General features: G+C 42.1%; 1 protein-coding gene across 1 annotated transcript in view; it reads right to left on the bottom strand.

Annotated features, from left to right (window-relative positions):
- The window catches only part of FNDC7 (fibronectin type III domain containing 7), a 30,221-nt gene extending 11,849 nt beyond the window's left edge, over positions 1-18,372 (bottom strand). The window contains exons 1-9 of the mRNA XM_069580211.1: positions 18,310-18,372; positions 17,780-17,798; positions 13,470-13,724; positions 12,238-12,498; positions 8,018-8,275; positions 7,142-7,396; positions 5,423-5,680; positions 4,442-4,696; positions 393-647 (exon numbers count right to left, since the gene is read on the bottom strand). Of these exons, the coding sequence (XP_069436312.1) occupies positions 393-647; positions 4,442-4,696; positions 5,423-5,680; positions 7,142-7,396; positions 8,018-8,275; positions 12,238-12,498; positions 13,470-13,724; positions 17,780-17,798; positions 18,310-18,372 (1,879 nt within the window). The remainder of the gene's footprint in view (positions 1-392; positions 648-4,441; positions 4,697-5,422; positions 5,681-7,141; positions 7,397-8,017; positions 8,276-12,237; positions 12,499-13,469; positions 13,725-17,779; positions 17,799-18,309) is intronic.
- Positions 18,373-19,098: the final 726 nt, after the last annotated feature.

Genomic DNA, 19,098 nt, shown 5'->3' with positions numbered 1-19,098 from the left:
CACAGAGAGATCCCTGGGTTGGGAAGATCCCTGGAGGAAATGGCAACCCACTCCAGGATTATTGCGAGGAGAATCCCATGGAAAGAAGAGCCTGGTGAGATACAGGGCTACAGTCCCATGGACAGAGAAACCTGGCAGGCTACAGTCCAGGGGGTCGCAAAGGGTCAGGCACAACTGAAGTGACTTAGCATGGACCAACAGAAGCCTCTGAAGCTTTGAGGTTCTGAATCAAGAGGAAAATTGCAAACATTTTAGAAAGCAATCTGAATTTATCATGCAAGCTTGGTGGAGATGCAGCATGCTTTTAAATGAGATGGAAGGGCTTATGTCTGGATCTATAATAGTCAAGGTCCTTGTTGATACTCTAGAACTAGAGACTAGATTTCACTTACTAGAGGAGTAACTTTGGTAGGCGCAGTCTGCAGTCAACCCAGTGGCACTAACTGCTTTTACTGCCACTGAGTAATTGATGCCGCATGTGATGCATCCCAGGAGGCAGTGGTTTTGATGGGTGTGACACTTTGACTGTCCCGTGTGTGACTGCAGAACCGTCACATAGGTTAGGGCCCCAGTCCCAACCGTCCAGCTCACGTTGATTACTGACTGAGTGACCTGAGTTACCATCAGACTGGCTGAGCAGCACGGCGCTCAAATGGGGAAAAAGAAAAAAATTGGGAATTTATTTCCACTAAGGATTATTTGTGAAAAACAACAAAGCATGGTATTCTGTCTGTCTTTCAGTCAGTATCCTAGATTTCTCAAACCTTTAACTGTTAATCAAAATATCCTTAATAACTATAAATGGAACATAACTTTTAAAAATTGTGAATCACTGTATTGTGACTTATATGACATTGAACATCAACTATACTGCAATAAAAAATTGTTAAAAACTTAAAAAATGTCCTTTTGTTAAGCAAAATCTCATTCTCTCTGATACATTATTTAACATCACTGTATATAGCAAGTGCTTTCCCCAAGAACGAAGTTCACTAACTGGCTGTGGGTAATTAATGTGTGGTTCTCCCCAACTTTTTTCAGTATAAGAAAGAAATCCTTTGTTGTTCTTCAGCTTTAATGACTCCAGTTGCAAATTTCAATGCAATGGTTGCATTTGCCTCTTCTCCTAATACGTATTATCACATTTGCAATAAAATGTGTTTCGCCTTTCTCAGGCATTTCATGGTACATAGTTGATCAGTCAGTTCAGTCACTCAGTCGTATCCAACTCTTTGCAACCCCAAGGACTGCAGTATGCCAGGCCTCCCTGTCCATCACCACCTCCTGGACCTTGCTCAAACTCATGTCCATCGAGTTGGTGATGCTATCTGGCCATCTCATCCTCTGTTGTCCCCTTCTCCTCCTGCCCTCAATCTTTCCCAGCATCAGGGTCTTTTCCAATGAGTCAGTTCTTTGCATCAGGTGGCCAAAGTATTGCAGTTTCAGCTTCAGCATCAGTCCTTCCAGTGAATATTCAGGACTGATTTCCTTTAGGATGGACTGGTTTGATTTCATGGCAGTCCAAGGGACTCTCAAGAGTCTCTCCAACACCGCAATTCAAAAGCATCAATTCTTCTGCGCTCAGCTTTCTTTATAATCCAACTCTCACATCCATACACGACTACTGGAAAAACCATAGCTTTGACTAGACAGACCTTTGTTGGCAAAGTAATGTCTCTGCTTTTTAATATGTTGTCTAGGTTGGTAATAACTTTTCTTCCAAGGAACAAGAGTCTTTTAATTTCATGTCTGCAGTCACCATCTGCAGTGATTTTGGAGCCCCGCCCCCCGCCCCTCCCCCCCCCCCCCCCCCCGCAAATAAAGTCTGTCACTGTTTCCATTATTTTCCCATCTATTTGCCATGAAGTGATGGGACTGGATGCCATGATCTTAGTTTTCTGAATATTGAGTTTTAAGCCAACTTTTTCACTCTCCTCTTTCACTTCCATCAAGAGGCTCTTTAGTTCTTCGCTTTATGCCATAAGGGTGGTGTCATCTGCGTGTATGAGGTAATTGATATTTCTCCCGGCAATCTTGATTCCAGATTGTGCTTCATCCAGGCTGGCATTTCACGTGATGTACTCTGCATATAAGCTAAATAAGCAGAGTGACAATATACAGCCTGACCTTGACATATTCCTTTCCTGATTTGGAACCCAGTCTGTTGTTCCATGTCCATTTCTAACTGTTGCTTCTTGACCTGCATACAGATTTCTCAGGAGGCAGATCAGGTAGTCTGGTATTTCCTATCTCTTGAAGAATTTTCCACAGTTTGTTATGATTCACATAGTCAAAGGCTTTGGCATAGTCAATAAAGCAGAAGTAGATGTTTTTCTGAAACTCTCTTGCTTTCTCCATGATCCAACGGATGTTGGCAATTTGATCTCTGGTTCCTCTGCCTTTTCTAAATCCAGCTTGAACATCTGGAAGTTCTTGGTTCACATACTGTTAAAGCCTGGCTTGGAGAATTTTGAGCATTATTTTGCTAGCATGTGAGATGAGTGCGATTGTGCGGTAGTTTGAACATTCTTTGGCATTTCCTTTCTTTGGGATTGGAATGAAAACTGACCTTTTCCAGTCCCGTGGCCACTGCTGAGATTTCCAAATTTGCTGGCATATTGAGTGCAGGACTTTCACAGCATCATCATGAGCATCTGTAATTCCATCACCTCCACTAGCTTTGTTTATAGTGATGCTTCCTAAGGCTCATTTGACTTCACATTGCAGGATGTCTGGCTCTAGGTGAATGATCACATGATCGTGGTTATCTGGGTCGTGAACATCTTTTTTGTACAGTTCTTCTGTGTATTCTTGCCACCTCTTCTTAATATCTTCTGCTTCTGTTAGGTCCATACCATTTCTGTCCTTTATTGTGCCCATCTTTGCATGAAATGTTCCCTTGGTATCTCGAATTTTCTTGAAGAGATCTCTAGTCTTTCCAATTCTATTGTTTCCCTCTGTTTCCTTGCATTGATCACTTAGGAAGTCTTTCTTATCTCTCCTTGCTATTCTTTGGAACTCTGCATTCAAATTGGTATATACTTCCTTTTCTCCTTTGTCTTTCACTTCTGTTCTTTCTCAGCTATTTGTAAGGCCTCCTCAGATAACCATTTTGCCTTTTTGCATTGTGATATAAAACATATCATAGTTGATATAAAACCTTATAACATAGTTTATATAAAAGCTTAAAATATTCTAAGAGTACCACAATCAATTCTCAACTCTTCAAAGATCCATTATACAGCATATAGGATATTGGGAACCTTCCTGCATATTTGGCATTGTCCCTATTCTGCCGCCTTTTATGTTTCAACTCCTCTGTTCCAAAGTGCCATCTATCGTTATATATAAGAGAAAATAAGACCCAAAGGCTTTAAGTAATTTGCTATATTTCATTCACACACAATGTTATCAAGTAATAACAGCTTTCTTTTATCAAGCTTCTACCATACAGCAGGCACTATGCTAAGTCCTTTGCAGCATAAAAAATGTAATATTCACAACCACCCAATGAAGCCATTATCCTCTTCTACCAATTAGGAAACTGAAACTCAGAAAGCCTTTTTTAGAGAAAGATTTGAAAGGGCTGAACCAAAGAAATAAATAATAAGCCAGCTCATTTGGTCACTTGTTAGATGCTTTGGTAGACTATGTCATGGGGAATATGAAGTCAAAGAAATGTTTTTGCAGAGTCAGTGGATTCCTCCTTTGATGTTGGTGTATGAATATACTAGAGCCTTCAGATGATATTTATATGGAACCTGTGTTGAAAGTTTTCTAAGACTTGGGCTCTTTGAAAGGCTTCTCTGAGATTAGTGTATTTCTACCACACTTAGGGTAAATCAAGTCATAAAGTTCATGTCCTAAAACAATTCCTAAGGACCCCACTGGAACTAAGTTTCAGGTTGCAGTTGCTACATACCCATTTCTTACTTTTTAAAAATTATTTGTTATTGGAGTATAGTTGTTTTACAACGTTATGTTAGTTTCTACTGTACAGCAAAGTGACTCAGCCATACATATACATATGCCCCCTCCATTTTGGACTTCCTTCCCATTCAGGTCCCCACAGTGCATTAAGTAGAGTTCTCTGACCTACACGGTAGGTTCTCGTTAGTTGTCTGTTTTACACTTAGTATCAGTAGTACATATGTCAATCCCAATCTCCCAGTTCCTCTCACTTATTTCCCCTTTCCTCCTTGGTATCTATACATTTTTTCTCTACGTCTGTGTCTCTGTTTGGGCTTTGCAAATAAGATCATCTATACCATTTTTCTAGATTCCTCGTGTAAATGATATTATACGATATTTACTTTTCTCTTTCTGACTTCAGTCTGTATGAACCCTCTAGGTCCATCCATGCCCTTATAAATGACCCAGTTTCATTCCTTTTTCTGGCTGACTGATATTCCATTGCATTCCATTGTATGTAGTTACATACCTGTCTCTAGAGGCACACTGTAGCTGGGCAGGCTCCGTCCTGCGGGTGTTTCGGCCACAGCGGTGACAGAGAACACTGAGCCGCAGGGTAAGCCCCCCAGGGTGCAGGACTCTCCGGTGCTGCTGCACTGGTGCCGCCCTTTCTCCCCCTGGGCAGTCACCGTGTAAGTGGCCTCATCATTAGTGGATCGCCAGCGCACGTTAATCATGGAAAAGTCATCCTTTGAAATGTTTTTGATTTCAGGACTGCAAGGAGCTAAGAGATTTTAGATTATGAACGGAAACAGAGTCAAGAAATATCACACGTGACTTTTGGTCTAACACTTGTACACTTGTTTTCTCCCCTAAATGAGATGATTACTTTCAACCATACCTTGTGCTCAGGCCAAATTCCTAGAGCCTTTGTGTGGAAACCTTGCTGACATTGACAGATGGTATTAGATTCCCATAGTGTTGGGCTAACTGGAAAATGTTAAGGAGCCGTTTGAACTCCAAAAGCAAAAGTAATTAAGACAAACATTTGCACCTTCATGGTGTGACTATAGGCAGGTGCCCCAAAGCTGCTGCTGCTGCTGCTGCTGCTGCTGCTGCTGCTGCTGCTAAGTCGCTCAGTCGTGTCCGACTCTGTGTGACCCCATAGACGGCAGCCCACCAGGCTCCTCCACCCCTGGGATTTTCCAGGCAAGAGTACTGGAGTGGGTTGCCATTGCCTTCTCCAGCCCCAAAGCTAGGAGGATGTGAATGGCTGAGGTAATCACCAGCCAATCCTTCCATGCTCCCCAGGGTTTCCTGTTTCTTGCTGTCCTCTTTCCCTCTTCCACCTTCTCTTCTGCCTCTCCTTTGTAAGAGGGGCTCTCAGGATCCCTACCAAGAGTCATTAATGGCAGTTAACCTTTTTACCATACTTGCTGAATGCCTTTCCTGAGGGACATAGAGGTGAGCCATCCAGACATCGGTGAACAAAATCCTTGCTGTATCATACCTGTGGTTATGAATTGGGAAGTACATGATGTATTGCTGCCCCGGACTTCACTGAAGGAATACACTGTGACGTTGTACTTGGTGTCACACTCCAGAGCAGAAAGCGTGCAAGCTGGAGCCGTGTCGTTACACTCAACCACATTGAACCCATCCACAGCCTTTGTTTCATAAAGTTCAGCACCTCGGACGGGAGACCAGACAATCTCTACTCTGTCACTGGACACCAGCACAGGGTTAATGTCACTAGGACAACAGGGAGCTGAAAGCAGGAGCAGAGAGAAGGACGTCAGTACAGGAGCCACGCTGTCAGAGGGGCGTTGAGTCCCGGTGTCTCCGTGCCCAGGAGTCTCTGCAGTCACCGTAAGAATCTCCTACAGGTCTGTCCAACAGTGATCCTCCCTGACATCCACTACATAGAGGATAACTTCTTTCTGCATGACATTCAAGGTTACAGTAAGCTCTACCCTGTCGACACATCCAGCTGCTCCCCACACCCCCTGCCTCACCTGACTTCTTAATTCCCCACCCAACGCGCATGTTTTTTCCCTGTGTTTCAGAGACTGTGTCCCCTCTACTGGAATGTGGGACCATTCTCCTGCCTGACAAAATCACATTTAATCTAACTTCTAGACTCTATCAGTCTTTCCAAACTCTAAACTAGATAAAACTATGGGGCGGAGGAGAGGAGGAAGCCTTTCATTAGTACATTTTAGAAGAGCCCTACATTACTTCAAGGACAAATTGTGGCAAATGTCTAACTCATATGGGGTTTCCCTGGAATGCTCTTGCTCCACCGACATTCCAGTCATCCTTAAAGATCCAGTTCAAAACCACTCCCTCTGGAAGGCCCTTGAGACCTTATTGATGGCCTCTGACTCCAAATTCCAAAGGCACCAACTATTTGATTCCCTCATCCGGATAAAAATGTATGTAATCCAGCTATAATTGTTATTTATATAGTTGTATTACTGTATTCTTATTTGTACATATAGTTAATTTTAAGTCTCTCACGCCATTCATTCTTTTAAAATTGAGCATCTCCCATATGCCAGTCACACTATGAAAAGCATTCAGGATGAAAAGATGAATGAGATATAATCCCTGCCCTGTAGAAGGCCCAAGTCTAGTGCAGGACAATAATAGTAACAGCAATAAAGCTGCTAATAAAAATATTTGCACTGTGCTTTTCTTACATACAAAGACCCTTTCACATTCATGTACTTCTGATTATTTGTCCCATTTTGCAGTGGTGGATACTCAGGGACTTAACGAGGTAGACATCATTATTTCCACTTTACAAATGAGTTAGTGGTCAAGTTAGGACTTGAGCCCAGGTGTCCTACTCCAGAACTCTCTATACCATGTGGCATCTTTGCCATTGCACCTCTGTCTTCTGGGCTTGGAGAAAGAGTGAACTCTGAGACCTAAGGATTGCCTTCCCTTCAGCATCCAGAACAGTGATGAACAATGAGTAGATCTGGATGGAGGGTTCAATTTTTCAGAGCAAGCTTGAATAGCAACAATCTTTCTTCTCACTCCTAAACCTTGTATTCTTGTTAAGGTTGAGTTCACTTAGTCCAAATTCCCCAGGAAAGAACTCACTTTCCATTCTTGGACCTAAAATGACTCCCAGGTAGTCAAGGAGTGCAATGGGTGGTCCATTCTGCTACTGACTTTAGTGAACTCAGAACTCCCTTTACAAACATCAAGCGCAACTCACCTGTGGTATAATTAAACACATCACCCAAAGGACTCTGCCCTGCCTTGTTATAGGCAAAAACACTAATAAAGTAAGTGAAGCCACACTCAGATAAGAAATTGCACTGGGTGAGGGAAGTGTTGCAATGTACTTCCAAGCCATCATCACTTTTCACGAAGGCCACGTAGTAATCACCCAGATCCACATTGGACCAAGCTACAGACAGGTGGCCAGGAGGATCTTCTTGGATCGCCACTCTTCCAGGTGCACAAGCAACTAGGAAATGATAAATAAAAAGGAGTGTGAGAGTACTACAAGAGATTTTCTTTGCAGCTTTGCATAGCAGCTGTTCACTAAATGTTAGTTCACATTCTCAAAACACACAAATATTTCTAAATTGAAGTGTAGACTTCCACATATGTATGTCTTTATCACATTGATAAGAATGAAAGAGGGCGGATATCTAAACACATATTCCAAACTATAGACATTCCCTGTTTATCTTAAAGAATAGCTCCTACCAGGCCTAGGTCTGTGAAACATGATGTAAACAAGGGGCTGCACAGCTAGAGTTGTTATCAAACTGGATCTTAGAATATTTACAACTTTACAAATGCAAAAGAAAATAGACTGATTAGTGAAAGATCTAGAAGAGGAAACTGGCCTCTTAATTTTCAAAGTGCTTTTTCCAATGCACAAGATCTGGTTTCACTATCAACATTATTCAGACTCCTCAGAATGTTCAACTCTATGCTTCCATTTAGAGTAGGCTTTTGCTTTCATTTGTTCTAGTGCATTCTGGAACATTCTGGAACATTGTGATGTAATTATTTGTTTCCCTAAGGTCAGCCACTTGGGCTTGCCAGGCCCCCAGTGATCTCGCTCCTGTTTACATACCGGTTTTCAAAGTCACTGCTGAAGTCGATCTGCTAGATCCGGCATCATTACTTGCTGAAACTGAAATCAGGTACTTGGTTCCACACTGGAGAGAGTAGATGGTGCAGGAACTGAAAGCTGTACTGCAGCTCAACCTGGAAGAGTCACTCAAAGCCATCACGGTATAGTTGAAGGCTCCTTCTGTCGGTGCCCACGAAACAGACGCCTTCAGAGCACCACTATCGAAAGAGACTTGAATGTTTTCAGGAGTACCTGGACCTACATTTTTGAGAAACAATTGACATTTTGCAGTAGACTCAAGAACCCAAGTAAGATTTGGCCTAGCAATATTGAGGAGCTTGAAGGATGAAGTACTCCATTAACAGGATAATTGCAAGTGTACAAAGCATAAAACTGGGATTAAGGGTACTTGAGAACTGGTAATACACCCACCATTAACTATGCAAACTCGGAACTAGCTATGACTTTGCCAGGTTATTTAATCTTTCTGTTATTTTTTAATGTGTAAAATTGATCTAATATCAGTCCCTAGCACATATAAGTGCTGAGTAAACATATTTTGAGTCTTTTGCAATTAATTTATTTGGCTATGCCAGGTCTTAGCTGTGGTGTGTGGGATCTAGTTTCCTGACCAGGGATTGAACCTGGCCCCACTGTATTGGGAACATGGAGTTCCCAATGGCTCCTAGTGGCTAAGACCACTTAGCCACTGGACCACCAGGGAAGTCTCAATCAACATATTTTGAATATGTGAATGAGTGAACACACAATCTGATAAGTGATTGAAGTAATTAAATGAAATTCTAAATACAATGGGCTAGGAGAGCCAAGTGGGTATGTCATTAAGATGTAGATAAAGTATTCTATTATAGATTGATAAAATTAGATTAGCTTCAGCAGCATTTCTTCTTTACTTTTGATACATGCTAAGACATGTAAGAGCTTTTAGGTCCCTGTTGTTAAAAGAAAAGCAGACTTCCTTTCATTCTAAACCAAAGGGAAGGAAGGAAAGTGTCAAGTGTGATGACCACACAGGAAGTCAGTTTTTTATTGTCTCCAAAACAATTTCCTCTACGATATTAAAAGTAGGCCTTCCTTTCCTCAGGGTTGTCCTCTTAAAAAAGCTTGAGGAAGGTTCTCCTGGGCTGGGAAGGAGAAAAGTTGGCCTCAGTCCTCTGGAATCTGTGCTATAATAAGGCCCACCTCACAAACCTTCAGTTCAGTTCAGTTGCTCAGTCATGCCCAGCTCTTTGCAACCCCATGGACTGCAGCATGCCAGGCCTCCCTGTCCATCACCAACTCCTGGAGTTTACTCAGACTCATGTCCATTGAGTCAGTGATGCCATCCAACCATCTCATCCACAAACCTTAGAGAACAGCTTATGTGCAGAGACTAGCACCCTTCAGACACATATGGTGGGGTGGGGATGTGGGATTAAACAGGAAAGGCTCTGTGTGAGGAAACTGGGACTCAGGTCGTCTGCAAGGCAGACACGAGCCATGTTTCTCCTGTAGGCCGTCTTGACAGGCCCCTTCTTCTGCTGTATGGTCAGCTCATCTGCAGAGGCAGATCTACCCTGGGGTAATGCTGGGCCAAGGCTGGTAGTGGTCATCTGCAGTATTTTAGGACAATCTGATTTTCCCACGTGGGGCATGGGAAGCATCAAAAAGACCTATGTCAAAGTCTTCACCTCTAGTACTCCAGAAGGTGATCCCATTTGGAAATAAGGTCCTAGCAAATGTAATCAGTTGAGATCATTAGGTTGATCCTAACCCAATATGACTGAAAACCTTATAAGAGAAAGTTTGGGATGTCCCTGGTGGTCCAGTGGTTGAGAGTCCACCTGCCAATGTGAGGGGAAACAGGTTTGATCTCTGGACTGGGAAGACTCCACATGCTGTGGGGCAACTAAGCCTGAGTACCACAACTACTGAAACCTGTGTGCTCTAGAGCCCGTGCTCCACAGTAAGAGAAGCCATTGTGATGAGAAAGAGAGCCCACACACTGTGACAAACAATAGCCCCCACTTGCCACAACTAAAAAAAGCCTGCATGAAGCAACAAAGACCCGGAGCAACCAAAAATAATTAATTAATTAATTTTTTAAAGAAGTTAAGATTTGGACACAGACATACACATACAGGGAGAATGCCATGTGAACACGAAGATGACCGTCTACAAGCCAAGGAGAAGGGCCTGAACATACCATTTCCTCATAGTCCTCAGAAGGAACCAATCCTGCCAATTCCTTGATTTCAGACTCCTATGCACTCCAGAGCCATGAGATTATAAACTTCTGTATCACCTAGTTTGTGGTACTTTGTTGTGGCATCCCTAACAAACTAATACAGAATCTAGGTCTAAAATCTCTAAAACTTTTTAAAACATAGGGAAACAAGTGAAGAGGAAGGCTTTAAGAGACCAGTCATTTTTAGGAGATGGCTCTCCCTGTTCCCCAGCCTGATGTAGATGCTCCCCTGTGCCACCCCATGCCTGTTAGTTAGTGTTAGTCACTCAGTCATGTCCGACTCCCTGTGACCCCATGGACTACAGCCCACCAAGCACCTCTATCCATGGAATTTCCCAGGCAAGAATGCTGGAATGGGTTGTCATTCCTTTCTCCAGGGAATCTTTCCAACCCAGGGGTCGAACCCATGTCTGCTGCATTGCAGGCAGATTCCTTACCATCTGAGCCACCAGGGAAGCCCCCCTGTGCCTGTGCATCTTTCCATCAAAGAACCTGTTACCCAGAAATGTAACCATTATTTACACATTGGCCCCTCCTGGGACACAATCAATTCTTTGGGTGTAGCAATCATGCCTTATTAGATTTGTATGCTCATCAGCTAACGATGCTCAGCGTATAGCAGGCCCTCAGTAAATGTCTGTGGAAGGAAAGAATGAGTGAATGCCTTGGAAGAGGCCCAGGGAGACTGGTTTATCATAGACATTCTAACTCACCAGGCCCATCATGAATCACCTTAGGGTCACCTTGTTATAATTCCTTCCTAGAGAAGTATTATAAAAGGCAAACCCTTCTCTTCTCCCTACATTTCAGCCTTGGCTCAGAGACAAGGCAACTTTCACTGCCCTTCAAACTTAGGCACTGTTGGAGAGGACATTTCTGTTTTCTTTCTGCCTTTTCCTTAGACATCCTCAAGAGATGAAAGAGTTAATCTGATTGGTGAGTCTGGCATCTATTAGTCTTCATTGTGGACTTCCCTGGTGGCTCAGTGATAAAAGAATCCATCTGTCAATGCAGGAAATGAGGGTTCAATCCCTGGGTTGGGAAGACCCCCTAGAGGAGGAAACGGCAACTCACTCCAGTATTCTTGCCTGGGAAGTCCCATGGACAGAGGAGATTGGATGGGCTACAGTTCATGAGGTTGCAAAAGAGTCAGACATGACTTGGAGACTGAATAACAGGCTTCATTGTCAGAAGATGGCTCACTCTGCCTCAAGAGAAGGGAAAATCTCCCCCCTTCCCTCTCTCTCCCTCTTTTTCTTTGGGCTCATAGCCGCACCTGTTTGGGCTTCCAGTTATCATGGAGTAGGAGGCCCTGGTTGGTCTCCCTGGGATAGTGACGGTGAGAACACACACCGTGCTCCAGCTTCTCGGCCTACAGCTGGAGGAGAGGTAGTGGGAAGCCCTGTGTTGGCCTCAGGCCTACAGAGAGGGCTTTGGGAAATACGTCTGAAATATCAATTCTCACCACTTCAGGAAGTTTAAAATTCTCATCATAACAGGAAGTTTATTTTGCTTGCTGCTATGTCTCTAGGGTAATACCACCTCAAAATTTGGACACACTCATTAAATGTTTGCTGAATAAATCCTTATTTGGCCCAATTCTTTTTGTCTATACTCTTGGTCTAAACCTAGGAAGGGACAAGAGGTAACTGGAAAGCCTAACAAGAATTGTTTCCTGCTGTGTGATATTGAACATGTACGCTGAATCAGCTATGGGACGGTGGGGGTGAGGTAGACATGGGGTTACCATGCTCTGTGTACTCTGAGCAGCATTTCTTCACACATGCAGAGAGCATTGAAACTACTTGGGGGGAATTGCCAACACACTATAAATAAGCTTATAATAAGTTTAAATATCTGCTGCCAGCTGCTCTGTACTTATCACTTATCGCTGCTCTCATTGGCTGCAGTGCACAGCCCTTCTCATTAATCAAAAAGGAAAATATATGGGGCTGAGCTGAGAAGTCCTTACTTGTTCTCTGATTGCAGGTGGAGTCATCCCCAGGGGTTCCATTGGCATTCCACGCATAGGCCTTTATGGTGTAGAGAGTCCCGGAGTCTAAACTGGTGAATGTCAAGGAGGTGTTGGTGGTATTTTCTTTCCATATTCTACCCAAACCATTAGCTTGCATAATGGACACAGAGAATCCAATGGCCATATATACAGCTTCCCACTGCACAAGAATAGAGTCTGAACTTGGAGAGCTTACTTGTAGAATAGGTGCCGCCAGTACTGCAAAGACAAGAACATGTCTATTTGCATTATGAAAGTGCGATCAAGGATAATTCAAATTTAGGAATAGAAAATTTGAGCTTGATTATCCATATTATGAAAAAATTATTTGCTTTGCAATAGGATTCATGTCAGAGTTGTTATAATTGTTATTTAAATGTGTATTAATTCCAGATGACTCAGCAGATGACTCAGAGTGGCAGGTGGTGCTAGTGGTAGAGAACCTGCCTGCAGGAGACATAAGAGACGTAGGTTCAATCCCTGGGTTGGAAAGATCTCCTGGAGGAGGATATGGCAACCCACTCCAGTATTCTTGTGTGGAGAATCCCATGGACAGAGGATCCTAGCAGGCTACAGTCCACAGGGTCACAAAGAGTCAGACACGACTGAAGCGACTTAGCACACACACACAGCAGAAGAATGGGAACAGAAATTCTAATATTAGAATTCAACCGGAAGTTGGTAAGAAATTAGATAAAACCTCTTAATCATAAAATAAATCAATAAGAGAAAGGATAATTTATACTATTTTAATGTACACTCAAACCTTTCAGAAGTATGCAAAGGTATAACTTCATCAAACCAATTTAAGTCATGCTGATGACAAACTCGAGCTGGTTTTATTTCAAATAAGTCAAAGCAGCAAAATCACTCCTATGTGTCCATCATATCTTCATAGATAACCGAGGTTAAAAACAGAAATCCCTTTTTCAGAGATTTTAAAAGCAGGGATGCTTTTAACAATGCCCCCAAATGGGTTTTATTTTCCAAAGCATCTGGAATTTAAATACCACCTCCTCCACAGTTATTTGAATTAAGAAAAAAAAAAAAGTGTCACTTGGTGGCTTTCACTTCTGGGCCCTGAATCATCAGCACTCACAAGACAAAGAATTACATCATGCATTTGCAGCCTCAGTACAATTGATTCAGGTCACAAGCAATTGCTCAGCAGAGGATGAGCATCTAGCTACCTGTCTTTGCCTGTTTTGGAGGTGATGCCTGGCTTCTCCCTGCAGGACTGATGGATCTGACGGTGATCTGGTACAAGGTTGCAGCTTTCAGGCCAGTCACAGTGCCTGGGGAATTGGCCACCGTGGTCTCAATGACAGTGTTCCCGTCTTTGGCCGTGAGGAGGTAACTGGTGGCCCCTGGCACTGTAGCCCATTCCACAGTGATACTGTTGCTGATTTTTGAATAAGCCTGATCAATAGTGGGTATTTTGGGAGCTAAAAGAAATTTTGAAGATGTACATTAGTTAGAGTACCTATAAAGATTCTTTCATCATTTTACTCTTCAAACTAAGTCATTCTCATGCCATCCTTCAGACATAAACTTTGCCTTTATTTTCCTGATCAAGAAAAAAAAAAAAAGAAAGAAAGATGGAAAAAAAAAAAGGTAAAGCTACTACTTTTCAGAAGAGAGTCAGAAAGCTCACAGTTCCCATTCAGGAATAGGATTTCAAGGAGGTTTTTCCCAGTTGCCTCTTTTTGTACTTTTAAAACAGTTAAGTAAGAATGGGAAATAATTTTGAGAAAGAACTCTGAGGGGAGGGAGAGAGTAAGGGAAGGACTTCACTCTGGAGGATTCTACTCCAACTTGGCATCTTGTGAATCCCCAGCCTGCTTTGTCCCTAATCTCGCCTCCCTGCCCCACAACTGTGCTCCACTGCCTCTAGTGATGACCCACCTCCATCTCCCATCCCTGCCATAGCTGTGATTTCCATTCATGCACTTTGCACACTTCCCAAGTGGTATTTCACCTAATGGAAAAGGAGGGAGAATTGAGATGTTTCATAATTGTACTGTTTTAGTATTATCAGAGAATAACAATTTTCAGATTCTTCTATATAAAATATTTAAAATTAAACTTTATTCTCTCCTTCTCTATCAAAATATCTGCCCCAGAATAAGAATGAGTTGCTGTGGTCCCTCCTCATCTGGACCTGGCCATGGTTTGCCAGGAGGCGATGAATGCTTATGTTATGAGTTTACACTAGGCATTCCTATACTTTGGGAATGGGGTAGGAGATACAAGATGGCAATCAGATCGACTACTCTGCAAAACTCCACGGACACAAAAATGCTCTAGGTGTAGGAGGTCCAAATGGAAGAAAAGGTCAAACCCAAACTGCTGGGTTTTATGTTTAATGAACTGCAATTGTGGGCTTCCCTGGTGGCTCACTGCTAAAGAATCTGCTTGCCAATGCAGGAGATGCAGGTTAGATCCCTGATCCAGGAAAATCCCCTGGAGAAGGAAATGGCAACTCACTTAAGTATTCATGCCTGGGAAATCCCACGGACAGAGGAGCCTGGTGGGCTACCGTCCATGGGGTCGCAAAAGAATCCAACACAACTTAGCAACTAAACAACAACAACACTGGATTTGCTGGGTAAGATCACTGTGTGCCAAATTCAAAACTAAAGGGCAGAACAAAACTCTAGGGCAAAGAGGAGAAGGGCAAAGAGGAGAAGGCGTAAATACAGTGTGGATGTGTGATTTGCCAGTATCAACTCCCTCCAGCAGACCCCCACCTGCCAAATTGCCTTGTGCATGACACAGACAACCTTCTCTTTCTGTCCCCAAGGCCAAGAGAGCTGGCTTTGGCAGCATCTCAGAAATACCCATGCTGCAAGATTGGACAAAGAGTCCACTGTGCACTGGCCAGACATTCCTTGAACATCACCCAGGACTGTCTCCTTCACCATCAAAAGAAAACTCTGATGGCTTATATATCCTGGGGAGAAGTTGCAGGGATTCATCTTAGCCATTTGCCAGCAGAAGCTGACTCTGCAGGAAGCGCCTATGTCCCCACCCCCCTGCAGGATAGAAAGCCCCCACAGGGGTCTCACATTCATTCCTCCCACACACTCATCCCCTTTCTGCGCCCCAGTTACTTGTCCTTGGCTAGTCTTTGGCCTTCTTTCCTCTGATTTTGTGGTATCTCTCAACCTCTGCTTCTTCCTTTGACCCCATTATTCATCTTATCTCCTGTTAGCCAGTTCTGCTCATTGCAATGGACTCATTTCCTGGACAACTGACAACCAAACTGGACTTTGCCTTCATGGAGTGGTTCATTTGAAAGGCATCTAAAAGGCTGGCATGACAGGCATGTCAAGGAGCCCGAGGACTCCATAAACTTTGTCCTATTGAATTAATCTGGGAGGGGCACAGTTGCCCAGCATAGTAGTACATAAAGCCAGTATCAGCAGGATGAAACACAGAGTTTCATGGCAAAAAAATAGAAAAGGATTTAGATTCCAAAATACTAGGTTTGAGCCTTGGCTCTGCCATTTGCTTCTCTCTGTGAACGTGTACTGGAGAGGAGCATGGCAACCCACTGCAGTATTCTTGCCTGGAGAATCCCATGGACAGAGGAGCCTGGCGGGCTACAGTCCACAAGGTCGCGAAGAGTCGGACACCACTGAAGCGACTGAGCATGCATGCATCGACATGCACAAGTGATACCTCTTCTAGTCTCAGTTTTCTGTCTTGAATATACAGAATACTAATAATTCCTACATCTTTGAGTTTACTTTGAAATGTAAAATGTCTGCATCTTAAGATAGTAAAGATTAAGTGAAATAGTGAATGTAAGGGCACATCGAAAGGTAGGAAGGGTTTGTGTGTGTGTGTGTGTGTGTGTGTATGAACCAGGGCTAGCAAATTTGGGTTTGGAAAAGCCAGGCCTCATGGTACTGCCATGGGGGTGGGGGTTGCTACCAGAGGAGGTGGGATTCTGGAGGGTCTGGGGTAGGCACAGGCCGGAGAGACAGAATGCCCGTTTACACATGGCATCTAGAGCAGCATCTGACCAGTAATGGCAACGAAAAAAGATCAACATCGCTGTACTACGTTTCCCTTAGAAGATAAGAGATTGAGTAGGATGTGTAAGTCTCCATAAGTTAGCAGTGGTTCTTCACTCTTCCTTGGTTCTATATTTGGCCCACTTACTGCATTGATGAAAGAGAAAAATTTATTCCCTAGATTTGCAGTCAACCAAAAGTGAAACCCTTTGAGTCTCAGCATTTGTGCATTCTACCAACTCAGAGATCTAAATTATCCCAGCTGGCCCCAGGGATCAGACACAGATAAGTAGCTGATGCCAAGAGCCCAGAGAAAATCAAAATACACACACACCAAATGAAACCTCCTATGCAGTATCAATAAAACACTTTGCATCTGTTGAAAAGACAGGATAAATCAATTGACAGCATCATCAGTATCTCAGTCTGTCCCATTCCTTCTCTCAAATAGTGTGGATAGTGGGATTGAAAAGGGGCCCATTTTGAGGGCCCAGTGTGTCTGGATGTTCTGGGACCCTCTAAGAGACAGCAGAGCTGGATTTCATCCATTTAAAGGCCACTTATTATTTTAAAAACTACTTCATATCTATGGCCTAATAGTTCTTCTCACAGCTTCCTAGTCAGCCCTGAAGGTGTCTTAACAATAGGTAAGAATAAAGCATGATATAATAATTTTTAAAAACCTATTTTATAAGCACAGATTTTTATGGCTCAGTCATAAATCTCTATCACATATTTTAATTGCTTTATTTACATTTCTGTTTCTGTGGAATGAATAAAATAATAAATAAAAACTGTTCTTTCTTGTACTGAATTTCTAAGAGAGTTTATTTGTGATATAATTGATATAATACGGTTTCTTCAGATAATCTAAATCTCTGAACATAAATTTCCATTCTAGGGACTTAAATTTCTAGAATGTATGAGCCAGGAGAAGCCTGTAGAGAAATAATCCTTGCCTTTAGTCATTTATTCAAGAAAAATGGTGATAAAATCTTCTAAAAGAAAGACTTTTTCTAGCTCTGGGTTATCATTATTTATATTTTATAGATGTGATATTAGAGGTATAAAATCTTTTTTATTAAAGTAGAGAATCTTGAAATTTTCATCAAAACTGTTTCTAGCTCTCTCCTCTAATTCCCTAGAAGACAAATAAGAAAACATAAATTAGGCTCTTCACTCTTGTTTCTTTGACTGGAATGATAATCATTGCAATATTTTACTAATGGGTAACTATGTCTGAGAAAAATCTATGACTGCATGACTCTATACAGCTCAAGATGAATATCTTATGAGGATGTATCTTTAAAGTTTGATCGATGTATTTGTCTTACCAGTTACACTCACAATATGAGTACTCAAAAAATGTTGAATATTTTTCTTGGTATAGCCTTTCTATTTTAGGGCAGTATAAGAATTAACAGTGGAAATGAAAATGAAATATGGGTAGGGTAAACTTGCATTTCAGGGAATGTTACCTGTTTTTGTTGAAGCAACCTGAAAAGAAAAGTTTAGAAAATTAGAACTATAATGAAAAACACTATTTGAGGAAATATAACACCTAAATTAGAGCAGGAATCACTTAGAACAACATGTTTATACATAACGTGAGCAATCTTCCAATCTACACACAGTAGCAACTTGCACAAACTATTTCCCAATACTAAAATCTACCAGAAAGCAATCCTAAACAGAATTGAGAGGCTGAAGGCAGATCGTATTACTATTTCATTTTTCTTCCTGAATCTGCCTAGTGACTAGTTCACTAGTTGCTGACAGATATTTTAGAAACCTTTGTCCTTAAAACATAATGATATTCTTGTTTCCTTTCACTAGTAAATTGCATTAAATTTCAAACACACAAACATATACAATCTTGGTATGGTCCCAAAGTATTTTGATTTCTATCTCTCCACCCCCAAAGCCTTCATAAAAAGAGAAAGATACTGAATGTATCTTCCTCACCCCCCCCCAAATAGTTACAGGTAGGTCAGAATGGTGAACTCACCATTTTAAGACAGATAAGACTGAATCCAACCACAGATAAAAATTTCACCGGTGCACCAGCCATCCTGTTGGACTGAGCACTCACATGGCACACAACAAAGTGGGCAAGGTCCTCCTTGGTCTCCAGGTGGGCAGCACGTTTGGTTGCTGGGATGTGGGGCTGCAATGCTGGAAACAGACCCTGGGAAGTAGCTCCTCCCCTTCTGTGTGGAGCTGACCTATAACTAGAGGCACCTGGAGACTGGCAGGTACAGGTATTGCAAAGGCTGAAAAAAAGGAGAGTGGAAGTAAGCCATGCCAAGCGGGCCGAAAGGCTACTGTAACCTGGGTGTAGAATGCTCTTCTTTTCTATTAAAATTTTTTTCTAAATAAAAATTAAACAAATCTGTATAGAAATTATTGACATATTGGAATGACTATTTTAAACTTGGGGATTCTGACCAGTTTTAATTTCTTATCACCTTTATTTGTTATTCTTTCTGTTGTTTCAGTGCAAAGTGATCAGTTCTGCTGTTGGCTGGTGCTGGGGGTACTGGAGAGATGTTGTTTATGGGTACAAACTAAAAACTAGTAGAAAAATATATCTGGGGGATTTAACATGCAACATAATGATTATATTAATAGTTAATGATATAATATTTATAAACCTCAAAGTTGCTAAGAGACCGAATTTTAACTGTTCCCAACACAAAAAAGAAATACTTACGTGATGTGATAGGGGTGTTAGGTAATGCTACTGCAGTAATCATACAATATGTAAATGTGTCAAACTAACACTTGTACACTTCAA

The sequence above is a fragment of the Ovis canadensis genome, chromosome 1 (genome assembly GCF_042477335.2).
Source record: "Ovis canadensis isolate MfBH-ARS-UI-01 breed Bighorn chromosome 1, ARS-UI_OviCan_v2, whole genome shotgun sequence".
In the NCBI taxonomy this organism is placed as follows: Eukaryota; Metazoa; Chordata; class Mammalia; order Artiodactyla; family Bovidae; genus Ovis; species Ovis canadensis.
Note: the sequence above shows the minus strand (reverse complement) of the source record. Positions and strands in the feature narration are given on the sequence as shown.